The 23,167-nt window shown below is 37.2% G+C and overlaps 1 protein-coding gene across 1 annotated transcript in view; it reads right to left on the reverse strand.

Annotated features, from left to right (window-relative positions):
- EYS (eyes shut homolog) overlaps positions 1-23,167 on the reverse strand; it is an 853,574-nt gene that overhangs the window by 476,486 nt on the left and 353,921 nt on the right. The window contains exon 23 of the mRNA XM_027644956.1: positions 19,116-19,237. Within this exon, the coding sequence (XP_027500757.1) occupies positions 19,116-19,237 (122 nt within the window). The remainder of the gene's footprint in view (positions 1-19,115; positions 19,238-23,167) is intronic.

Here is a 23,167-nt window from a genome sequence, read left to right on the forward strand (position 1 = left end):
CTCAGTGGGATGCCTGAGGGAATTGGCTAATGTAGCTTTTTAGCCAGTCTCTATGATAGCTGAAAGATGATAGCAGACAGGCAAAGTCCCCATTGATTGGAAAAAGGAAAGAGTCATGCACATTTTAAAAAAGAGTAGAAAGAAGAACTCTGTGAGCTACTGACCAGTCAACCTCGCCTCTCTGCAAGGAAGACCATAGAACAGATCCTCTTTCAAGGTATTTCAAAACATAGGGAAGACAGAGAGGCGATTAGAGACAGACAACATGGCTTTACCACGGGCAAATCATGCCTTACTAACCCAGTGGCCCTCTACAGTGGAGTGACTGTATCAGTGAACAAGCAAAGAGCTACAAATATCATTTGCCTTGAATTCTGTAAGGCCTTTGACACAGTTCCACACAATAGTCTTGCTTCTAAATTAGAAACACAAAGGCTTGATGACTATACTCTTGGATAAATAAGGAACTGGTTAACTGACTGTGTCCAAAGATTTAGTTTCAAGGGCTCAATGCCCAAATACAGATCTGTAACAAGCAGTGTCCCTCAGGGGTCTATATGGAGACCAATACTATTCAATATCTTCTTTACTGACCTAGACAGTGGGATCAAGTGAGCACTCAACAAATGTGCAGATGATTCCAAGCTGAGTGGTTCAATTGATTTACTGAAGGGAAAGGGTGTCATGCAGAGGGACCTTGACATGCTGGAGAAGTGGGCCCATGAGAATCTCATGAAATTCAACAAGGTCATCTACAAGGTCTTACTCCTGGGTCAGCACAATCACCAGTATCAATATAAACTGAATGATGAATGGATTGAGGAAAGCCCTATGGAAAAGAACTTGGACATACTGCTGTATAGAAAATTGAACCAGAAATGTGGGCTTGGAGCCCAGAATGCCAACTGTATCCTGGGCTACATAAAAAGTAGCAAGATTGAAGGAGGTGATTTTGCCCCTCTACAGTGCTCTTGTGAGACCCTTCCTAGAGTACTCCACTCAGCTCTGGGGTCCCCAGTGTAAGATAGACATGGACCTGTCAGAGCAAGTTCAGAGGATGGTCACAAAAGTTCCTGTAGGCTGAGAGAGTGGGGTTGTTCAGCCTAGAGAAGAGAAGGCTCTGAAGATACTTAAATGGGCTTTTCAATAATTAAAGGGAGCTTACACAAAAGATGGAGAGACTTTTTGGCAGGGTCTGTAGCGACAGGACAAGAGAACAGTTTTAAACTGAGAGTGTAGACTGAGGACATAAGAAAATCATTTTTTATAATGTGGGTGGTAAGACTCTGGAACAGGTTGGCCTGAGAAGTTGTGGATGCCCCATTCCTGGAAGTCTTCCAAAGTCAGGTTGAACAGGGCTTTGAGCAACTTGATAAAGTGAAAGATCTCCCTGCCTCATGACAGGTGGGTTGGATTAGGTGATTTTTTTAATGGTCCCTTCCAACGCAAACCATTCTATGATTCTGTGATTCTATGACTTTTGCCATTGCTTGTATAAGGCCCCCAGCTGTGTCCTGACCTGACAGCTCACCCTGAGCTGTGTGTCACTGGTTTAACCCCTGTGCTGAGGCCCAGTGACAGATGCATCCCCTGCTCTAGCTTCAGCTCTTGGAATAACCCCTCTTGGAAGGGGTGACACCTCTGTTCCGTGCCTGCTGTCAAACAATAGCCCTTTCTGTTGGGAGGTCTGGTGGCCACAGCCAGGCTACAGAATGAGAAAAGTGGGCAGTGATAGGGAAGTGCCAAGGACTGAGGATGAAACTAGTTGCTAAATCTGTTCCGCATCACAAAAGTAATGTTAGTTTTTATTCTGCTCTTTTTTCATGCTCTTTAATTGGCACACATATAATAATCTTTATGAACAATAGAAATGGGGTAGAATTTTTAAATTATTGAGGCAAAGTCATAAAGGATAATGGCAAAGACTAAAATTCCTATTTCTTTTATTGCTGTAGTTAAGAAGGCAGGAACAATTAACTCCTGAAATAAAAGTGGTGTGTTATAAACTTGCTTACTCATTGCCCTTTTCTAGGTATGCCAGAAAACTTTTGGTTAACATGAATAACAGGAAAATCTTTTCCACACCAGTGCTTTCTACTTCAAGCTCCTGAAATTAATCATACAGTTCAGCGCAGGTGTAGAACCAATCCCCAAGGTCTGCCTGACTGTTGTATGGAGTTCTGGGCACTGTGAAAGTACTGTAGTATCCCATTGAAGGGGACCATAATGTTTTTTTTAAGAATGGTACATCTTGTTTCCTGAGAAACTCCTAAGTTACTAAGTTATAACTCTTAAGTTAAAATTAAAATCTTAATTAACTCAAATATATATATATATTTCACTGTAGTGTAGATAAAGTCCATCAATGATGGCATGTCAGGAGGGCAGGTATAAGCCTTTCAGCTTTGCTTTTGAGGAATACTAGGACATCCTTCATTATTACAGTTCATTGTGGTGAGGTTCTAAATGACTGGAAGCTGGTGAACACTGTTGATTTTCAAGAAGAGCAAGATGAAGGATGTCAGAAACTACAGGGCTGTCAGTCTCACTGCCTGGTAAAGTTATGGAGAAGGTTGTTCTGGAAGTATTGAAAAACATCTCAAAGACAACGCAGTCACTGGTCACAATCAGCATGGCTTCAGAAGAGGAAAGTCTTGCTTATCAAACCTGAATTCCTTTGATGACAAGTTAACCTCTACTTGATCAAGGGAAGCCAGTTGTAATCTTTTCGGATTTCAGTAAAGCTCTCGATACTGTCTCTCACAGGATTGTTCTGGACAAAACGTCCAGCACAGAGTTGGATAAGCACATCATGTTGTAGGTGAACAATTGGCTCATGGGCCGAGCACAAAGATTAATACTAAATGGGGTAGCATCAGACTGGCAACCTAGTGGGGTTCCACAGGGCTCCATCTTAGGCCCTGTGCTCTTCAACATCTTCATAAATGACTTGGAAGCAGGACTGGAAGGGATACTAAGCAGCTTTGCAGATGATACTAAACTGGGAGGAGCTGTTGACTCCCTTGAAAGCAGGGAGGCCCTGCAGAGAGATCTCAGCAAATTAGAGGACTGGGCAATCACCAACCATATGAAGTTCTAATGCAAAAGTTGTGGATTCTGCACCTGGGATGGAACAGCTCTGAGTGCTTTTACAGTCTGGGGAATGAGACGCTGGAAAGTAGTGCCACAGAAGGACCTAGGGGTTCTGGTTGATGGTAAGTTGAATCTGAGTCAGCAGTGCCCTGGCAGGCAGCAGGGCCAACCGTGTCCTGGGGGGCATCAGGCAAAGCATTGCCAGCCGGTCGTGGGAGGGGATTGTCCTGCTCTGCTCTGCAGTGATGTGGCCTCACCTTGAATATTGTCTGCAGTTTTAGGCACCACAATATAGGAAAGATATTCAGTTGTTAGAGGGTGTCCAAAGGAGGGCAACGAAGATAGTGAAGGGCCTTGAGGGGAAGCTGTATGAGGAGCAGCTGAGGTCACTTGGTCTGTTCAGCCTGGAGAAGAGGAGTCTGAGGGGAGACCTCATTGCAGTCTACAACTTCCTTGTGAGGGGAAGAGGAGGGGCAGGCACTGATTTCTTCTCTCTAGTGACCTGAGGGAATGGCCTGAAATTGTGTCAATGGAGGTTTAAGTTCTTCATCCAGAGTGTGGTTGGACACTGGAACAGGTTCCCCAGGGAAGTGGTCAAAGGGCCAAGCCTGACAGAGTTCAAGAAGTGTTTGGAGAATACTCTCTTCCTCATGGTGTACTTCTTGGGGATGGTCCTGTGCAGGGCTAAAGACTGGACTTTTATGATCCTTGTGGGTCCCTTCCAAAGCAGCATATTCTGTGATTCTGTAGTTCTGTGGCTTGACAGACTTATAGTTCCTTTCCAACCTAAATGATTTTAGGATTACAGTATCATCCTTCATTATTACAATTACTACAAGAGTCATCACCAATTTTTTGCAAATTGAGTTGTGATCTGAACACAGAGACTGAACTATCCTCTCATCTGTTCGATTTGTAGTAAGAAAGAGCTATTAAACTGCCGCAGTTTTGGTTAGTCAACAAGGAAGTTCAGTTCCTTGGGTTGTCGATCTGTCAATAGGAAGTTTCATTAGTAGTGAAATAAATAACAGCTTGGTTTGATTTTGATATCAGGTTTAGAGATGTAACAGAACTGGTAATGCTTGCAACAAAATATACCATAGAAAATTAACATATAGCCAAACCAAGCAATTTAAAGAAACCAGCCAAGCAAAGTAAATAAACAATAAAGAAAGGAACTTTTGTATTTACAGAAGGAGCCAAGCAAGCAACAGGGAGTTGTTGTATAACCAGTTGCATTGTCCTAGAAGAGTTCATAAAGTGGTCACTTAGAATTTTGAGGGCCTGAATAGAAATGACCACCAGAGATCCTTGATAAAGCCCCTTAGAGACCTTATAAGGATATGCATTTATGCTAATTAGTGCTGGGAAATACCATGAATATGTAACAGGATTGTGAGAAACAAAAATGAATAATCATGTAATGCGAACATATAAGCTTTAGCTAAGATACCTTGGTATGCACTTTGGCAAACTGATTCCCAGCACATCCAACACACTGTAGTAAAAGAATGTCTGCCTCCATAAACTCACAAATTGAGTCTTAGAGGTTTCTTTAAGAGCCAAATTTTAGGCAGCAATTTCAGTTATGAAGTTCAGGGCATAAAAAGATTAAACAAAGGAAGAAATAGCTAAGAAGCTGATCCATTATCCAGTGGTTTTGATTCCTCAATACACTCATTTCTGCCATGATCAAATGATAAATAATTTTCCAAACTGTGTACAGCAAGAAAGTGGACACACAGGAAGAAATATCTCCTCTTCCCCTCTCATCTCTTTCCAAAGGATTAATCAGTAAGTGAACAAAGAGTAATTTGTACATCATAGAGTAAATCAATAGGTGAACATCAATTTATAAATTAAATTATGAAAGAAAGTCCACCTGCTTTTATTGGCTGTTAGAATAATGATGGGGAGCTGAAATTAGGAAAAACAAAATTATTACCTTTGTCATACATACACCTACCATTTTTTAATTTAACTGAGATGTAGATACTGGCTTATGGGAAGTATATACACCACCTCCAGTCTTCAAGTTAATCCAAAACAGTGGCTAAGAAAACATAGATAAAGTACTTGGGGAATAGTATCAGGTAATGACAGGCATGCACAGATGAACTCTTTATTGTGTGCCTAATAATTTTAAGTGTCTGAGAAGTTTGCACCATGGAACGCAAAATACATGTAGGAGTATGATGATTAATAATATATTTCGGAATGAGAAATCAGAAGGATTAACCCTTTTACATAGAAAACATGAAATACAATACAAATAAATAAAATCTGCAAATATAATATGGTGAACCTTCTCGGCTTGTTCTTAAAGCTGAAGATGTAAGTGAATATTTACCCCAAACTAGAGCAAAATTATTTGGGAGATATAATGCTGAAAAGAGAGAGAAAAAGATTATGTTTCTACTACTATAATAGTGTCTAGGTGTGCTTGTTGCATGTGTGATGCAAACAGAAGAACTTTGGGGGCTTTTGTAGTTTTCATTCCCTTCCAGTTTAATTGTTTCAGCCTTTTATTAATTGTTCTTTTTCCTCGTTTTTAGGGTATATTTTCTTTATTCTGTATACTTTCCTCCCATAATCCTCCGCTCATATTCTTCCCTTTGGTAACAGTAACTAAAATTTATTTCTAATATTCTGTGTATTCAGGAACATGACACATCAATAAAAAAAATTTAGACCATCAGATAGAGAAAGTTACATTTGTTTGCTTTCCATATATTTCTTCCTTAATCCTCTCTTTGAAGCAATGAGTTCACACAATCACAAGGTAACATCCAGCTCAATGAGACAACAAGCTGTATTTCAGCTTTTACTTTAAGCTCTACTTCAGCTGCAATGCACACATTTCTCTTTTAGGAAACAGAATTTTACATCCTATGAAGGGTATTTCAACTCTCAACTTCCAATTTTTTAATGCAGTTGTTTTTCTTTTTCCATTTTCCTGAATCAGAATACAAGATACATCTTATGTCAGGCTGCACGCAACTTTCACACTACTGAGCCACAGAGATGAGGTACACACTCTGTTCCTTTTCAGATCAAGCTATTTTCTTATTTATTTCAAGAAGGATAACACAGCACATTATCCGATCTGCGAAGCCAGATGAAATTACACTTTTCTGTTTCAGCTGGTAAACATTCAAATAATTAAAAATCACCAGTAAAACTGTCTTATTAGAAAAAAATTTGTGCTTTAAAAGCCTAAATACTGAGTATTTGGAATACTTTTAATTAAGAAAGACAACAAAGTAAGTATAACTGAACATTATTGCCGTCCTATGGCAGGATCATTCAGGCCATATAGCTTGGAACCAGAAAATACAATATGGTTTGATATCAACAATCTTTTTCATAGACCATGACCACATAGAAAACAAATGTTAAAGTTTCTTGCCATCAGTCTTGTGTACTGAAATTCCTATTTTAGATGCAGCAGAAATTCATTTAAAAATACAAAAAAGTTACTCCCATGTTTTGGGAGTATTTTTTCAATTTTGCTTTCCTGTTTTGCTTATTATCTAGGGTACTAGGAAAAACTAGATTTGTTCAAGATTTTTAAAACAAATTATAAAATTATTTAAAAATACTGTCTCCCAAACTGCCAAAGTTATATGGAAAGGCTATCAGTCGTGAAAATTTTGGAATGCAGCTTAGCAAGTTAACACACAACATAGAGTGAAGAGTAAGAAAGATGTGTCTGCAGTTGTGTTTAGTGTGTAAAACAATTTTCTGAGCAGCACCATTAATTTCTTGAATTACTGTAGACCCCCATATAGAATGTTATGAATTTTGGCATGTGAAGCTGTTTTTTTGAGTAGCATCCTCTATTAACTAAACCCCCTTTAAACTTCCTTTTGGTCCTGACAAAATGTAAAGGGAAAAGGACACACATTCCTTTTTATCTTGCCATCTCTTGTCCGTAACATCAAGAGTTGCATTTCTTGCCTATATGTCTGTCCTTCATCCCTCACTGGAACAACAATCAGTATAACAGTACAAGGTAACTCAAGATTTTACCCAGCAATCTGACAGTAAATACACAATTTGTATCCTTTCTAACAGGCAACATTTCTACAAGATTCGTGAAAGAGAAAACCCTTAAGTTGTGAAAGCAGACCATCAGTAAGTGAATTTGACAGTAAATAGTAAGTAAATAATCTACCTCCAGTATCTTGGGTGGTAGTGATTCACTTTAGTAAAGAAAAAAGAAGTGTTATTTCATTCTTTCAAGAATCAGAGGGAATTAGTTTTCATGTGGCCTCCAAGAGTTACATAAAGTTAATCTGTTAGTCTCGGTAAATAAGTCAGCTATCTGGATGACTCACCATCTTTAAAGGATTCTGAATAAAAGGCTTCCATCTCCCTGTTTGCCTGTTCGCTGGTGTTCTTCCCTCTTAATTTAATGCTGGTCTTTGATGACAACTGCGGCAGTACTGGGTTTATTGCTGCACCTACAGAAACTGGTGTCTTCAACACTATTTCCCCTTGGAAATCTCTTCCTCTGTGCTAGATTGCAGTGTAAAGGGCCTAGTTCGTATGGAAATTAGCTCAGTGCATTTTCTCAGTTTATATTACTCTGATATTTTCTAAGAGTTACAGTTACTAAAACTCTTACAGTGTTTTAGTACATTGATTTTGAGACAAGTCCTCTTTGACCTGAGAAATCTGAAAGGAAGAAGAATGCTACACTAAAACACTAGAAGTTATCACCCGAGTGCAGGCAGTAACCCCTCCAGGAGAGACATTTGTTAAATTTGGAAAGTTTAGCAATGCAACAGTAATTCTGTCAATTAACCTCAAAGCCCCTCGCCTTGTGTACAGAGATGGTACTGATTACAGAAAAGAAAAAATGAACTCTTTGGTAGAGTGCTAACAGTGGAAGGTACTTTTGCTCTGGGAGAGTAAAGGAGATCTTTCCTGGTCTGTTCCTTCTGCCACAGGCAACAAAAAAAGACTAAGTAAAGGTAACTAAAATTGCTGCTCTTTATTAACAATAATTAGCACAGTAACATGAAGTGGTAGATAACGTACTGCAACTCTGAAATTCTATGAAGCATGAACAATACAAATCTAACCCTGAAGATAGATTACCTTGACATTTAGAAAGTTTGACATGAAAAAGAATTGAATGTAATGCACACCAATTCAGAAGTCTGTAGAAATGACCTCTGTATAATGGTTTGAACGGATGAGACAAAGAAATATAACTCCACAAACACTTTTGTCATTTAAGCAATGTCTTCATTAGCTTTTTTTTTTTTTTCCCCAATGTTCAATGGGTAATTTTTGAGTTACTTTCAGAATTGTCGGTTGATCTCTACCTTGGGTCTACTCAAACCCCAAGTGTATGACAGAAGAAGCACTATCAGATCCAGGAATAGAAGCAGTGGTGTAAAAAAACATGTATTTGATATTTGAATAAATGGATTACTATTTTTTTTCTTTTTATTCCAAACATAGAACACATTGAATACTTTATGCCTAGAACCAACTAGGTAGCCATATACTATCAATGTTTATATATTTTAAGAGCTCTACTGAAAAATTTTCAACATTCAGAAGTAGTCAATTGCACATAAAAGCTTATCTGGTTGATCATTTAGCATGAGAACAACTCTCTCAGTGCCAATCTCAACCTTATAAACTAAGATTTTCAAAGGAGTCTATATGAAAGAAAACATTCAAAAAGATAGAGAGTGTCATAATCAATACTGGCAGTCTAGAAAATACTTTAGAAATAGATTAAGAAGCAGGGATGTCTCTGTTCTCACATTTGTTATTAAAATAACAGAAAGAAAAGAAAAAAATTTATGCAAACTGACCTTTGTCGATATGCCAAATTATAATCTCCTATCATTCACCTAATGATGTTAGTGGTTTGTAACTTCAAACAAACAACTGACGCAGTAACATTTCATCCCCCATGACTAAATTTACCCAGAGACCATCTAACACAGGCCTGGTTGTGGTTTGCCTGAGAAGCATTATTTAAGTAAACCCTTGAAAAATTTTAGCAAGGAGTACTACAACTTCCAAGTATATAAACAAGAAAAGGACAAAATAAACATTTTTAAGTCAGACAGTATTTCTCAATATTAAAAACAAACAAACAAAAAATATCTGAACTGCTCAAATACTGCAGTCACACAGAGGTAACTATTTCCCTACCAGAGATTCTGCTACAAAACAAAATCTGTCTTGTCATGTCCTGGTAACTAGCATTTCAAAAAATAGCTTTGTCCTTATAAAGATTATTGTTCTGATATAAGCTATAAAAATAAGAAAAAACTTATTTTCAGTTGGTCTTCAAGAGTCAGTTATGTCTTTATCTACCTTTGATATTTACTGTAATATAAGCAATCCAACTTTCTTCTATGGGTGTCTGACTGAGTTATTTCAATAAGGCAAACCTATGAAAATTTTATGACTGTCCCTTCCAGACAGGGAATGAACAAGCTCAAGAGACATACATAACAATACTTATGGATGCTCATAGAGATGTGTGACTTTTGTATTTGTGGCCCTTTTCTCTACTTGTGACCTTCAAAGATAAAGACTCTCTTTTATAACTCTGATAGATTTTTTTCATACATCCAAACTGGCATTTTGTGGAGGAAAATATCATGATCCTGAATTTGTCTGTTTGATATTGCTGACAAGTGAGCACTGTTTTATAGAGGGACCTCTAACAGTGTACTATCTGTAATTGCAGTCTAAATAAACTTTCCTTTTCAAGACAAGACAAACACAGATAACAGGTAACTTTGACATTAAAACCGACAATAAATTTACAAAAATTTTGACTCTTGACCACTTTAGAATTGCTATAAGAACATAGGTAAAGGAACAATACCTCTGAAACCAACGAAATCTCTTCCAAGAAGTGAAACTAACTTCCAAGAAGTTTTACTAATGACCTTTCAAATCAGAGGAAAAAATACAGTTTTTATAATGATGAGAATGGGATCTATGTCCTGCCCTTTTATGTGGAACTGTTTATTACTGATTCTCCATGGTTCAAAAGGATATAATGTCAGCAGCAATGACCATAATCCTTTTAAATTTTTTTTTCCTTTGTACATGTATTAGACACTGCTGATGCATGAAATATCTAATCTGTAGCTAACAATGACAGATGGTTTTCCCATTCATTTCTAATGAGTCATTTTTAAAGTGTCAGCACCATTGTTTGTTTGTTTGTTTAAAATTCCTGTTTTACGAAGGTTTCACAAATTAAAACAGTGAACATTCTTTTAGGGAACAGTTAAATTAAGGGCAAAAGAAAAAGCAGGAAGGAGTCTATTATGAATTATCTGCAACAGAAACATTATCATATTAAGATTAGAAATAACGAAGTATTGAAATCTGTCTTGAAAAACCTTCTAAAGGTTTTTACCTTTTCTCAAGGAAAAAAATTTTTTTTGCATTACCTATCTTATTTCTATTCACTTTAGTTTTAATTCTCACCATACCACACACCCCCCATACTCAATCACACCCTGCCCAAAAATACTTTGTGGTGGTAACATTTTTATTATTACCCAGAACTGTAGCTACAAAAGACAAGCCATTGAATTTCAGTTTTAATATCATTGCTACGTAACATGATGAGGGGGTGAATTATGTCAAAGATGAATTGTGTCCAGTGATTTAGCGAGTTTTGTCTATGAGGAGGTTATGGCAGATAGTGTCTAAAATTTTGCTAAGGTTAAGCGAAGCAGCATCCATTGTTTTCCCATTATTTGTCAAGCCAGTCACCTCTTTGAATGCTATCATTAGGAATGCTTTCCCCTTTGTGAAACCATGCTCCCAGTCACCTTCTTTTCCATCATGTGTGTGGAAACAGTTTCAAGGGTTATTTGCAACATCACCTTCCCAGGTGAGGCTGATCAGTCCACAGTCTCACATATCCCCCTTCTGGCCTTTCTTGAAAGTAGCAGTGACATTTTCCATTTCTAGCCGTCATTTTTTTCCGCCTTTTCCCATTCCATTCTCTGGCATATTTGTGTTTTCTGTCTTTCTGCAATCCTTAGGAACCTCTCCTCGCCACCAAGACCTTTTAGAGACTACACAATGACATGAGCCAGATCTCTCAGGATTCATGATACCTCCCATCAGGAGCCTGCAGCAGAGAGTCTCCCAGTGTTTACCATCACTCATCCTTCCTTCTGGTGTTGCCTCATGACTCAGGTTTAGCTGATTCAGATACTTCACTGGACAGACCTTCTAGTTCCTTCTCTACTACCAGGTCACTGAACCTACTTTTTAGTGGCAGAGTTGCAAATAGGTCAGGAGCCCTCATCCAGTTGTGAATGTTACAGGTTTCTAGCCTTTATCACAACTGGAGTCTCCATTTACAAACCTCCTATGCACAGACTCTACCTGATCTGCCTTCACTATGACTGGGAGTTCAGGTTCTTGCATCTGTAGGGCCTTGGAGAACATGGTGTTCTTATCTCATCTGCACAGTCTGCTGACTGCCTCCTGTAGCTCGTTTACTTGGCAGCACAGATCCTCCTCCAGCATACAAGTACTTCCTCCAGGAAAGGACACTGTGTCCTCCGGTTCCAGCCTCAGCAAGAGGTCCCAAACATCTTTGCAGCCCCAGGCCTGCTAACTGCATTCTCCCTGAGAAGCTCAGTCTGGTTTGAGGTCTCTAATATGTTGTGGATGGTCAGGGATAGCGCCTGCAGCACCTCACTACGTAAGTAAGCAGTGTTCTCAGTGGAATTTCTGGGCCTCTTCTACTCTGTTGGCTGTGCTCTGGGCTTGAAAGTTACACTGGAAGTTACACACACTCTTTCTAGCATTTGCTGAAAGGATGCTTGACTGTCCTTAATGAGAGGTCAGCTGGAAAGAAAAGGTCTAAACCTCCATCAATCAAGAAAAGTTCACAGCAAAGCTTGTGCGGAACTACTACAGCTGGTTAGCAGTCACAGCCTTCTGTAGCTACACCGTCCTGAGAGCACCAGGCACCCTGAAGCTCCCCAAAGAGTTCCCAGCGATCCTCTGATAACCCCAGAAGGAGTTCCCAGAAAACTAAGCATATCTCAAGCAAGAGCCCAGAAAATGCTGTGCAAACTGCTTCATCTGTTAGCTGTGCTCACATATTTGTACATTATTTGCACTGAAAGTGTTTAACTGCACTACAGCCATGACGAACTTATATTACATTTCATATGTGCACAAATCTATACATCAGGTACCTTATTATTTTAGAAACTGATCTGCACTCCTATTTAACCTGTAAGTTCATTTCATGTCTCTTTAGGTGTTTGTAAACAAAATACATTACAAAAAAATTATTTAAAATACATCACCTAATGATAAAATATACCATGGGGAACAATCCTTCTGTTTGGGAGGAAAAAGTTGATGGACTGATTTTGGAGGGTGGGGAGGTATTTTCCAGGTACTTACTGCATGTTGTTTTAAATTTTAATGTTTCATTAGGATTTTGAATAAAAATTACCTTGCCCTTTGAGAAGACTACTGAATTATGGCCAAAAGATACCCTAAGGGATGCAAAATGTCAGTGACTTTTTAGTAGATGCTGCTGAGATGGCATAGCAATATTTTCTTGTTTGCTTAAGGCAATAGAAACCCTAAAGCTCATTTCACACACTATAGTATAAGCAGCACACTACGCATTTCCAGCTGTTAGCAGTATTACCAGAGATGAACTATAAAACACTTGCTATCTTTGGAGGAAGCACTTGTTTGTACTTTCACAAATTTCTATAGGTAATTAATTAGTAAACCTCCTGACTGCCTATATAAATCTTTTAAAGATGGTTTTGAGTAAGAGGTGTGTACCTAATTTGGCACTAGGATGAGGAAAAACCCTACAATTCCAAAAGAAAGATAAGTTAGAAGTGCAACAGACAAATGTTTTGAGAAAAGTCTCCACAGCAAGAGAGGAAGAGTTGGCCAAAGAACCCTGAAGAAATGCCAGATAAGAAGCCAGTTGCTGCTTGCAAGGAAATGTTTCAGCATTTGGCATCTGGGACCGTTAAATACCAAGGTGATCCCCATCTGTTGGAAAAGCTGTTTTTTGCTTCTGGGGGAAAAAAGTAAGGAAGAGTATAACAGTAGTTAAAAGGAATGCAGTAAAAACAGAAGGGAAACTGAACACAGCATTCAAATTATAATCATATCACGATTTACCTTTGAATTCCATGACAGTTTAAAACTCATTCATTCAGAAATAAGCATATCTTTAAAATACAGTGTGTAAATAGGCATGCTTTTACTTATAGATCTTTCACATGTTCACACATCCTTAACTTAGGAATCACCTGCTTCTAAAACTTGGCACAGAAAAATTCTTGCATAGTTCTGAGGAGACGCAGAGGCTGATTTTGACTTCCCTTTTCTGAATAAATCTTCTCTGGAAGGGGGTAAAAAAAGTGTTTTTCTGTAACACTACTATAATTAAAGTTCATGGTGTGCATGATACCGAATACATCCTAATGACATAAGACTAGGTTTTTTTTAAGAACTTAGATAACAGTTAAACTAATGAAAAATTATTTTTTTGTTCTGAAAAGAAGGTATGGCTTCAAATGCTATGAAGCAACAGGACCAGATGTATTTGGAAATGTACTGAGAAAGTAACAAGAGGGAGTCAGGATAAGTCTAGCTCTGGCTGACAATACAGTTATTCAAATTGTCAGCTGACATAAATTATTATCTAAATAAAGACAAAGAAAGGTGATCATGGCATGGTTACTAATTGAAGAAGCATTGCTAAGGAAGACTACTGTAGTGTGAGATGAGTTCTGAAATTACTCAAAATACTCACCTCTATGAACACAATTCATTATTTCAGATGGAGTCAAAAGGGAGGTAGGAAAACTATGGCCCCTTACAGGACAGGATAAAGAACAAAAGAGTTTAAATGAAGAGCATTTAAATACAGAAAACATATTTACACATTATCAGTAATTTCTCAGAAGTGCTTAAGGAACTTGAGACTCAAACTTTAAGGTGACATTGGCATTTACCAACTTTCATCCTTACAGGACTTAGTGGGAAGATATTTCAGCAGCAGGGTCACCTCTGAAAAGAAAAAACTAGCTCCTAGAATTAGAGGTATACAAATGACATTAGAAAACTATCTATAATTTTTTGACTACCTATGTGTGATCCAGTTATAACTTGAAACAAGACCCAGATCTGTATCACATTTAGCCAAAAGAAGAGGACCATGGCACTCAAAAAAGGGAGCCTAGAAGCAGGCTAAAGGAACTCTACTCAATATTTTTTCCATACATATGCACCCTAAAATAGCATGACTGGAGAATATGAGTAAATAGTTTGTAACACCATACCACCACTCACAGCATTTTGTAACACAATTAGGTGTATAACATCCATACTCTGAAGGGGCAATGGACACCTTGATATAGATGCACAAATAGGGTGTAGAAAACATGTGGTAGAACTAAAATCTAAAGGATAAGAATGAGCAGGCAGGAAAAATGTTGGTCTCCAAAGAAAAATAAATGAAAAAACAACCCAAGCAGGAAGGGGTCTTGATTGCAAAAGTAAGATGTCAAGGCCAGATAAGATAGCACTTTTCTTTTGGAGAAGGGGGAAAGAAAGCATAAAACATTGGTGATAAATGAAGAGAGGAAAGACAGGGAAAAATGAAGACAGGCCACTGTGATTCCTGCTTCTCTCACTGAAGAACTGGACTTCAGTTTACTCAGGGATTATAAAGTGGTGTCTTAGTGGATTGATTCAACTGCTGACAAAGGATAACCTTTCCTGTACTCAAGTGAAAAAAAATTAAAACTGTTATAAAAAATATAAGATACATAGATGCCATCAGAAAATATAGTTAGGTAGGTCTAATGTCCTGTTTAGTACAGACAAGTCCATTGGTATGATATAACAAGAAAAACAGCAACAAGACACTTAACAGTTTTGTTCTTTATAAACCCTTCAACAACAGATACTGATAAAATGTTAAATAGTATGAATCTATGAGATTCAATGTGAATATAGAGAAAGAATGGAGTACTTTGGGAAGACATTTAATTCTCCAAGTTCTAATGTCATAATGATTACAGCCGAGTTCCAAACTATTCTACATCATTAGAAACTCTGGTTCATACGTAAAGTTTTTGCCTATTATTTTGCAAGAAGAATTGAAGATATTTTCACCTAAAGTTTCCTTGTAAGTTGGTAACAGCAGAGGAGTCGCAGGGGCTTTAATTAGGGTTTGATGTTTTTAGGGCTAAACATCAGAAGTATCAGGAGAGTTGATACAATAGAGAAGAAATAGGGAATTCAGGTGGAAGTAGATACATCTCTCAATAAGTGTTCAGAGACATAATTTGAGAGATCATGTTATTGTGAGAATCAGAGTGAGGTTCATAGGATACTGGAAATACATGCATGAAACTATTCTAAATTAATATATTTGCTGTGCCACGTGCCAAACTGAAAAGTGAGAAGGAAGAAAAAGGTATTTTTTATTTTATCAGCTAAACATAATTTAACTCAAATGAAATGAAAAATATGTAAGAAACTATTCAAGCTTGACTATTGATTCAGTATCTTTCTTACCTGTTTTTTTTTAAAAAAATATACACTTGAGAAGGCTTAATTTTTTCTTCCTGTTAGAATGTGATTTATTTTCCTATGATGGAATCCATAAAGAAAAACACTCTTTTCTGCCATAATTGTTGATTCTTCAGTTTTGGCAGCTAGTTTTCTTATAAAGATTCAGCAAAAAATAGCCTCAGCTAAAAAATGGAACTTAAAGTGAAGTTTTTAATTAGTAATTATGATTTGTATTATTATTTTCTGATTACAGATTTGAATTTGGTAGGGAAATATTTCATTTTGTATTATATTCATACTTTTTCTTATACAAAAATATATTTGTTGCATAATAAATTACCTAGTTTTTAAAGATATGATGTTTTCAGCTGGATTTGCAAATACTTAAAAGAAAGTAAACTAATGAGGATTATCAAAGCATAAAAGAAATCTCTGTTATCTATCCTTTACATTAAGCTGGGAGGGATATCAAGTACAGGTAGTGGTGTGGCCAACTTCAAAGAAATTAAAAAAATTCTGAGCATTGCTGCCAGCAGTTAAACTTACAGCATACAAATAAACAGTGCCAGAATATGGCCACAGGCAAGGAAATTGCATTGTCTATCACTGTTGCATTCTCAGAGCAGTTGCTGGCCTGAATTTGGTCCAGACCAACTAGTGCTTGTCCAAAAAAATGCCTAGGCACAACTCAAGAATGCCAATGATCTTTTATATTAGGCAGTTAGAATACAGTTTTCCTATTTTAAAGACTATGTTTAATTTTAAAGATACAATTGAATGTCATCAGGATCAGGTTGTAGTTACTACCACTGCTTAGCTGCCATTAGACAAACACTTTGTCTTGGTGATGTATGTTTCAACAGAAAAGTGTTACCAAAGGTAATAGAAAACAACATATTTTTTAAATTAAGAGTAATTATAAAAAAACCAGAATATCTTTTAACATCTGTGAGTATAAACTAGGACAGCTATAATGCTGGGGCCTGAAGGGCCAGCCCTGAGCCAGAGCTGACCTATAAGATGAACTCTTCAACCTAATATTATATTTAGCCTAGTATTGTATTTAGCCATATATCTCCTTATTAATGAAGAATCTATATAATCCTTATAATGCTTTAAGAATACACATTTATGCTTTTTAGCACAGCATATTATCAATAATTAGTAAGGTTTGTATGTGTTAAAAATATTCCTTTCTTTTCAGCCAAGGTCGTGGGAACAGTAAGCAGCTGGTTCATATTTGAGATATCAAAGTAGTCATAATTCTATATTTAGAAACTAAGCAAGGTCATGGGGCATTTGATAATAGTCAGTCCAAACTGACTCCTCATTTTACCTTGAACCCTGGCCAGGCCTAAGGGGAAAACCAGGGGGAGAATAAAGCCAGATTGTTTTTCCGCAACAATCAAGTGATGTTAGCTGATTTGTTTAATACTATATAAGCTGGACCCTCTCAAAGCAAAGATGAGGCTTCCCCTATGGGTGGACACACTGCATAGGATTTCCCAATTGCTGGGAAGAGGTTCTCCAGACCTCCACTGTGATCAGCACCTTCTCAGCTGAAGTGCGGTCTGGATGATGATAATTACTTAGGGCAACTGGTGATGTATCTCTCTTAATCACTATAAGACTTTCTTTGTAGTAATTATTAGCTGCGTTGTTAAGTGTATCCTTTCATAAGCCACTGCATTATAGTAAATTTATACACTTGTTTTTAAAGTTGGTGTCCGTGTTCCTTAAATCCATGCTCGTTACCAGGTGTGAGGGAGGGCGGGGGGCGGGGGCAAAACAGATTGACAAAATGGTAGCTCTAACGATTGAAATGAAATTGCTTTAGATTATACGACTAAAACATCAAGCCACACTAATTTTCCTTGTTGTTGTCAAGACTCAAACTTACAATTTCAGCTACAAGTATCTCTAAAGAATTTCTGTTTGGTGTTATTGTGACCCTTGTATATGATGATTCAAGAATATGTCTAATTTTTCTGTTCCATTATGTCAACTAGGACAGATAACTCTGAGGAAAAATGTGTATGGTGCTTACGGTTCAAACAAATTTTCTTGGAAACATTTTCTGTAACAGTTCAGTATTTCTCAAATGCAGAAAAAGTACTTTTGGAGCATTTTATTCTCAATGAAAAACGGGGGGTCCTTGGATTAGTGCGTATGTGGCTGACCCAGTTTGAATAAAATCAGGAGAAACCCTGTTACCTTTTGCAATACATATAATGCTTCAGAGGTTGAAAACGTTCATGAAATGTAAAGGCAGGTAAAGATTCATGGCTACAAAATATTCATACACCTAGAATTGTCCTTGAGGATGATGAAATTGCCTATTCAATCCATTACAACATGTAAGAATTCAAATTGCCATAATGAAAGACCTAAACCTGCATAAGCAAAATGCAGTTATAATATAATTTTTCTTAGTAGACTACAAAGAACTACAAGCATCAGAAAAAAAAAGGACCACAAAAATAAAAATAGTTAACAATTTTTTTCATATCCCAACAGACTTTAAAAAGTGAAAAAAAAAGTAGTTGAATTAACAGATTTTCTTAACATCATAACAGTTGTTTTTCTGTTATCAATCTGAAAATATTTTTCCAAAATAGGATGTTGAATAGCCAGTTCTAGGACACGGCAAAGTATTTCCCTTAAGTTCTGGATTTAAATTAATGCAAAAAATATTATATATATTATTTAAATTAGTTAAATTTATCTTTGGCTATTTGGGGAATCATTTGTCTGTTGTCAACTGTTTTCTTTCTGATCATTGTCTATATTACCCGGAATATAATCACTGCACAACAACTAGACTATGCACCATGCACGGTTATTACACTGTGCTCTTTATGCAGCCATAACAATACCTATTAAGAATTTACAGGACTGTTCTAGTATTGACATCATAACAGAGACAAAACCTGTCTACGTAAAACAGAACCTCATTACTGGATTGTTTGTAAAATTCTTATCCCCATAATACTGAAACAAAATAATGTTTAAACCATAAAAGCATGCATAAAATAAAAATTGAGGTTTAAGGCAAAATTAATATGGTTAGTGTCAAATTCTCATGCTTTGCCTGAGCGGCTATAAATTTTAGTTAAATTACTATTTTGTTGTCATTTTAAGCCACAAGGTGGCAGCAATGATATAATCTCTTCATCCAAGACTGTATAACTGTCCACTCCCACTACTTTTACTCTTAAAGCATCTCCCGTGCTTACAAAGAAAACACGACAGAAAGAGATACTATATTTTCTTTGAAAAGGTACAGTTCCAAACTTTGTTTCTTGCTAAATGTTTTGAATTCACAGGGTTCTTTTACTTTGGTGGTTTGGTTTGTTGGTTGATTGGGTTGAGTTGCATAAACCTGTCATTCCTGGTACATGATCATTCAGCCACAGAGAAGATGTAGTGCTTACCGATAGCTGTTGAAAAGATCCATGCAAGTGCCATTGTTTTTACAAGGCTCTGAATTACATTCATTTGATTCCTTTTCACAAAATGTTCCTTCCCATCCAGGCAAGCAATCACATTGGTATCTCTGAAATATATTAGGTAAAACAAACAATTTGTTTCATCATTAATATAATTACAACAGGCGCTATTACTGATGATTGGAATACATTAACAGACAGCAAAAGAAGTTTAGGAGTTTTTTTAAAAACTGAGTGCAAAAATAGACTGCCACAGTGTGATGATCAAATGTGTAACATACTAGCATTGTAGCATCTATAGGTGTTTGGAGTCTGCAAATAACTTTACTACATTTTAGCTGTTTTGTTATTGAAATTTGGAGACAAACAGACAACGGTATTTCAAACATATATGGGCTATTAACTTCATATAAACAGTAAAGAGAAATTATTTCATTTCCTAATACTGTTTAAAAATATAAAAAGTTAAGAGTCAGAACGCTGAAGAAAATCCAGATAGGGCAGTTGTCCCAGACTTTTCTGTAATGATACTCTTACCCCCTTCTTCAAAATTAAAAGCTTAGGACACTTTATCAGAGCAAAGATAACAAAAAAGAAAGGAAGTTAACTGTTTGAAACCAAGCTCTGTACGATTGTCCTGGGATGTCGCACAGTGTGCAAAGGCTCCAGTCATTCCAGGACTTCAAATAAAATTGTTTACTTGTATTTTCTAGCATAGCTGGTCAAATCAACTTTTGCACCAACCAATTTGTACATGGTGAATTTATGATTCAAATTTTTCCCAACTGCATTCTATTTGTTTAGTTCTCATGTTGACAAACACCATTGCTATGCTTGCTTGGGATACACCTGTGATTTCTGTGACATGGATTTTCTGAATCCACTGAGATAAACTTTGGAAATCAGGAAATAAATTTGAAAGGTATCTTTCTGAGTTAAGATAGGGCATGGAACATGGGCAGACGGAATCAGTTTGTGGGGGGGGGGGCTCTACAGAGGGATCTGGACAGGCTGGATCAATGTACCAAGGCCAATGGCAAGACATTGAACAAGGTATAGTGCTGTGTCTTTCCCTTCAGTCACAACAACCCCATGAAGTGCTGCAGGCTGTCAGAAGAGTGACTGGAAAGTGTCCCAGTAGAAAAAAACCTGAGGGTGCTGGTCAACAGCTAGCTGAACATGAGCCAGCAGTGTGCCCAGGTGGCCAAGAAAGCCAAGGGCATCCTGGTTTGTATGAAATCGTGTAGTTAGCAGGAGTGGGGAAGTGATTGTCTCTCTGTCCCTCGGCACTGGTGAGGCCACACTTTGAGTAGTGTCCAGTTCTGGGCCCCTCAGTTCAGGAAGGATATTGAGGTGCTGGAACATGTCCAGAGAAGGGAAACAGAGCTGGTGAAGGGTCTGGAGAACAAGTCCTAGATGGAGTGGATGAGGGAGCTGGGGTTGTTTGTTCTGCAGAAAAGGACATTCAGGGGTGACCTTATCACTCTCTGCAACTATCTGAAAGGAGGTTGTAGCAAGGCGGGGATCAGCCTCTTCTCCCAGACAACCAGTGACAAGACAAGAGGAAATGGCCTCAAGTTGTGCCAGGGGAGGTTCACGTTGGACATCAGGAAGAATTTCTTCACTGAACGGGTGGTTAAGCACTGGAGTGGCCTGCCCAGGGAAGTAGTTGAGTTACCATCCCCATAAGTGTTCAATAAACATGTGCATGTGGCAGCTGCAGACATAGTTTAATGGTGAACACGGCGGTGCTAACATTAACTATTGGACTTCATGATCTTATAGGTCTTTTCCAATGTTAAAAATTTTATGATTCTATAGGTTACAGAAAAAATTTATTAAAACATTTTTTCTTTTTAAAATGTAATACTGAGACATGAACTTGGAAAGAGAAAATAATTTTCTAGGAAGTGTGCCAAGGAAAGAAAAAAGAAAATACATTTGAGACAAGTTACACTACTAGCACACATGTTTGTGATTCCTATTACATAACAACCACACAGAATTTCCTCATTTCTCTGCATATTTATCAGTGCAAAATGGGCAAAAATGGACACTACTAATCCATACCCACAAGTAAGTATCAGACATCTCCTAAAAACTGTTTTATTACCAGGTTAGGTTTTCACATATACCAGACAAAGACTAGCTTCCAAAAAGCTCTTCCAGAAATGGATTACAAAATTAAAAGTGAAAGGAGGCCTGCCAACATCTTTGTTTAGAAAGCATCAGTATTTTTCTAGTCTCACTAAAAGTATTTGTCAATCAATTGCTGAAAGTTTATGATTTATAGATTTCTCATTACATGAGGATTGTCACATCAAGCACAAAATATTACTCACATATATGTATATCCTGCATATGTGCACAATAAGCAAACTAAAAAATCTTTCACATTATTTCATCTCTGTGTAGTTTTACAGTGCCTGAGAGTGACATGTTACAATAAACTATATACAAGTGTAAGCAGATAAAAAAGGTTTTGATAGATACAAATTTTTACAGAAAAGGACCTAGGAGTCCTGCTGGACACCAAGCTGGACATAAGCCAACAATATGCCCCTGAGGTCAAGAAGTCTAACAGCATCCCAGGATGCATAAAGAGGAGTCTGTTAGCATGCCAAGGGAGGTGATCCTTCTCCTCTACTCAGCCCTGGAGAGGCCACAAATGAAGTGCTGTGTCAGTTCTGGGCTGCCTAGTACAAGACAGATATGGAGCTATTGGAAAGAGTCCAGCCAATAACATTATGAAGAGATTGACACATCTCTCAGATGAAGAAAGGTTCAGAGAGGTGGGATTGTCAGTCAGAGTATAGCATACACCGAACAACATAAAATGACAGGAAGCTGTGTAGTAGAAAGTATGCAGTGAATCAAACAAGAGACTGAAGGAAGAGAATTTAACACCTATTTATATATTTTTCCCCTTTATTTACTGTAATTATGTATTACTATCCATTGTAGAAAGTTAAAATAAATGGTACCTTTGAGTTCCTTCAAATTATCTTTTGCTTGTCCTCTAAAGAACACAATAAATGTGTAAATAACACCATAGTTATTCCCTGTACAATATATAGTACAGTCTGTGTAAGAACAGTAGATTTTATCAGCTAAATACAAGGTCAAACTGTAATTTTTTTGATCTCCTTCATTCATACCCAGAACCACACATGCACATTAGCATGTATTTATCCCACTATCTGTGTGTGTGGTAAGAAACTGCCATTTAAGAGTATTTGCATATTTTCCCTTCTCCAACACTGTAAATGAAGAATTAATCATTTCCTTAAGACATAATCAATGTTACTTAACTGGAAAATGGCAGCTGAACATCTGGCAAACTGAAACTACAATGAAAAAGTTTCATCACACACAACAAGGATCTGAATTATGAACAAGGCAGATCTTCAGGCCTGTCCTTCGCTTGTGTAGGCTGAGCAGAATTTTTACAGTATAAATATATACTCCAGACACTTTTCCCATGTCCACAGAAAAATGAAAGCAATTTAATTTTTAAAGATACTATGGAGTTGGGTCACTTTTGGGGGTGTTACAGTTTTTCATTTGCAGAAAGAACAAAAAATACCTTTCCTAGAAACTGAAACACTCAAAAGAAACACAGAAATGTCCCTTTACTCTGTATGTTCCAAGTCCTTTTGCCAGACCACATTTCTTGTGGTGCAACTCTTTTCCATTAAGGCCAAATGGGATGAGCACATCATAAGACCATTTAGCATTGGCACATAATGGGAGATGTACTCTAACCTCTACAGAAAACTTCATCATAAAACTCTTTTTCTGATGGAAGCAGAGCTTTTTCTCCTTCAGAAAAGCTTCAGGGAACTTCATTTTGCTAGTGCCAACAGCAGTTTACTTAACCTTGTGAAATAAATGTGAACATAAAAATGTAAGCATCTGTGAAATCATATTTGCAATTGCTCTAGACCATATTGAGATCCTAACATTATTTATGCAGCCTTTTTCGTTATTTTAAGTGTCTTTTCTGAGTTGCTACTTTCAGGTTTACTTTTAACTTA

Source organism: Corapipo altera, unplaced genomic scaffold (assembly GCF_003945725.1).
Source record: "Corapipo altera isolate COAL_440 unplaced genomic scaffold, ASM394572v1 2, whole genome shotgun sequence".
In the NCBI taxonomy this organism is placed as follows: Eukaryota; Metazoa; Chordata; class Aves; order Passeriformes; family Pipridae; genus Corapipo; species Corapipo altera.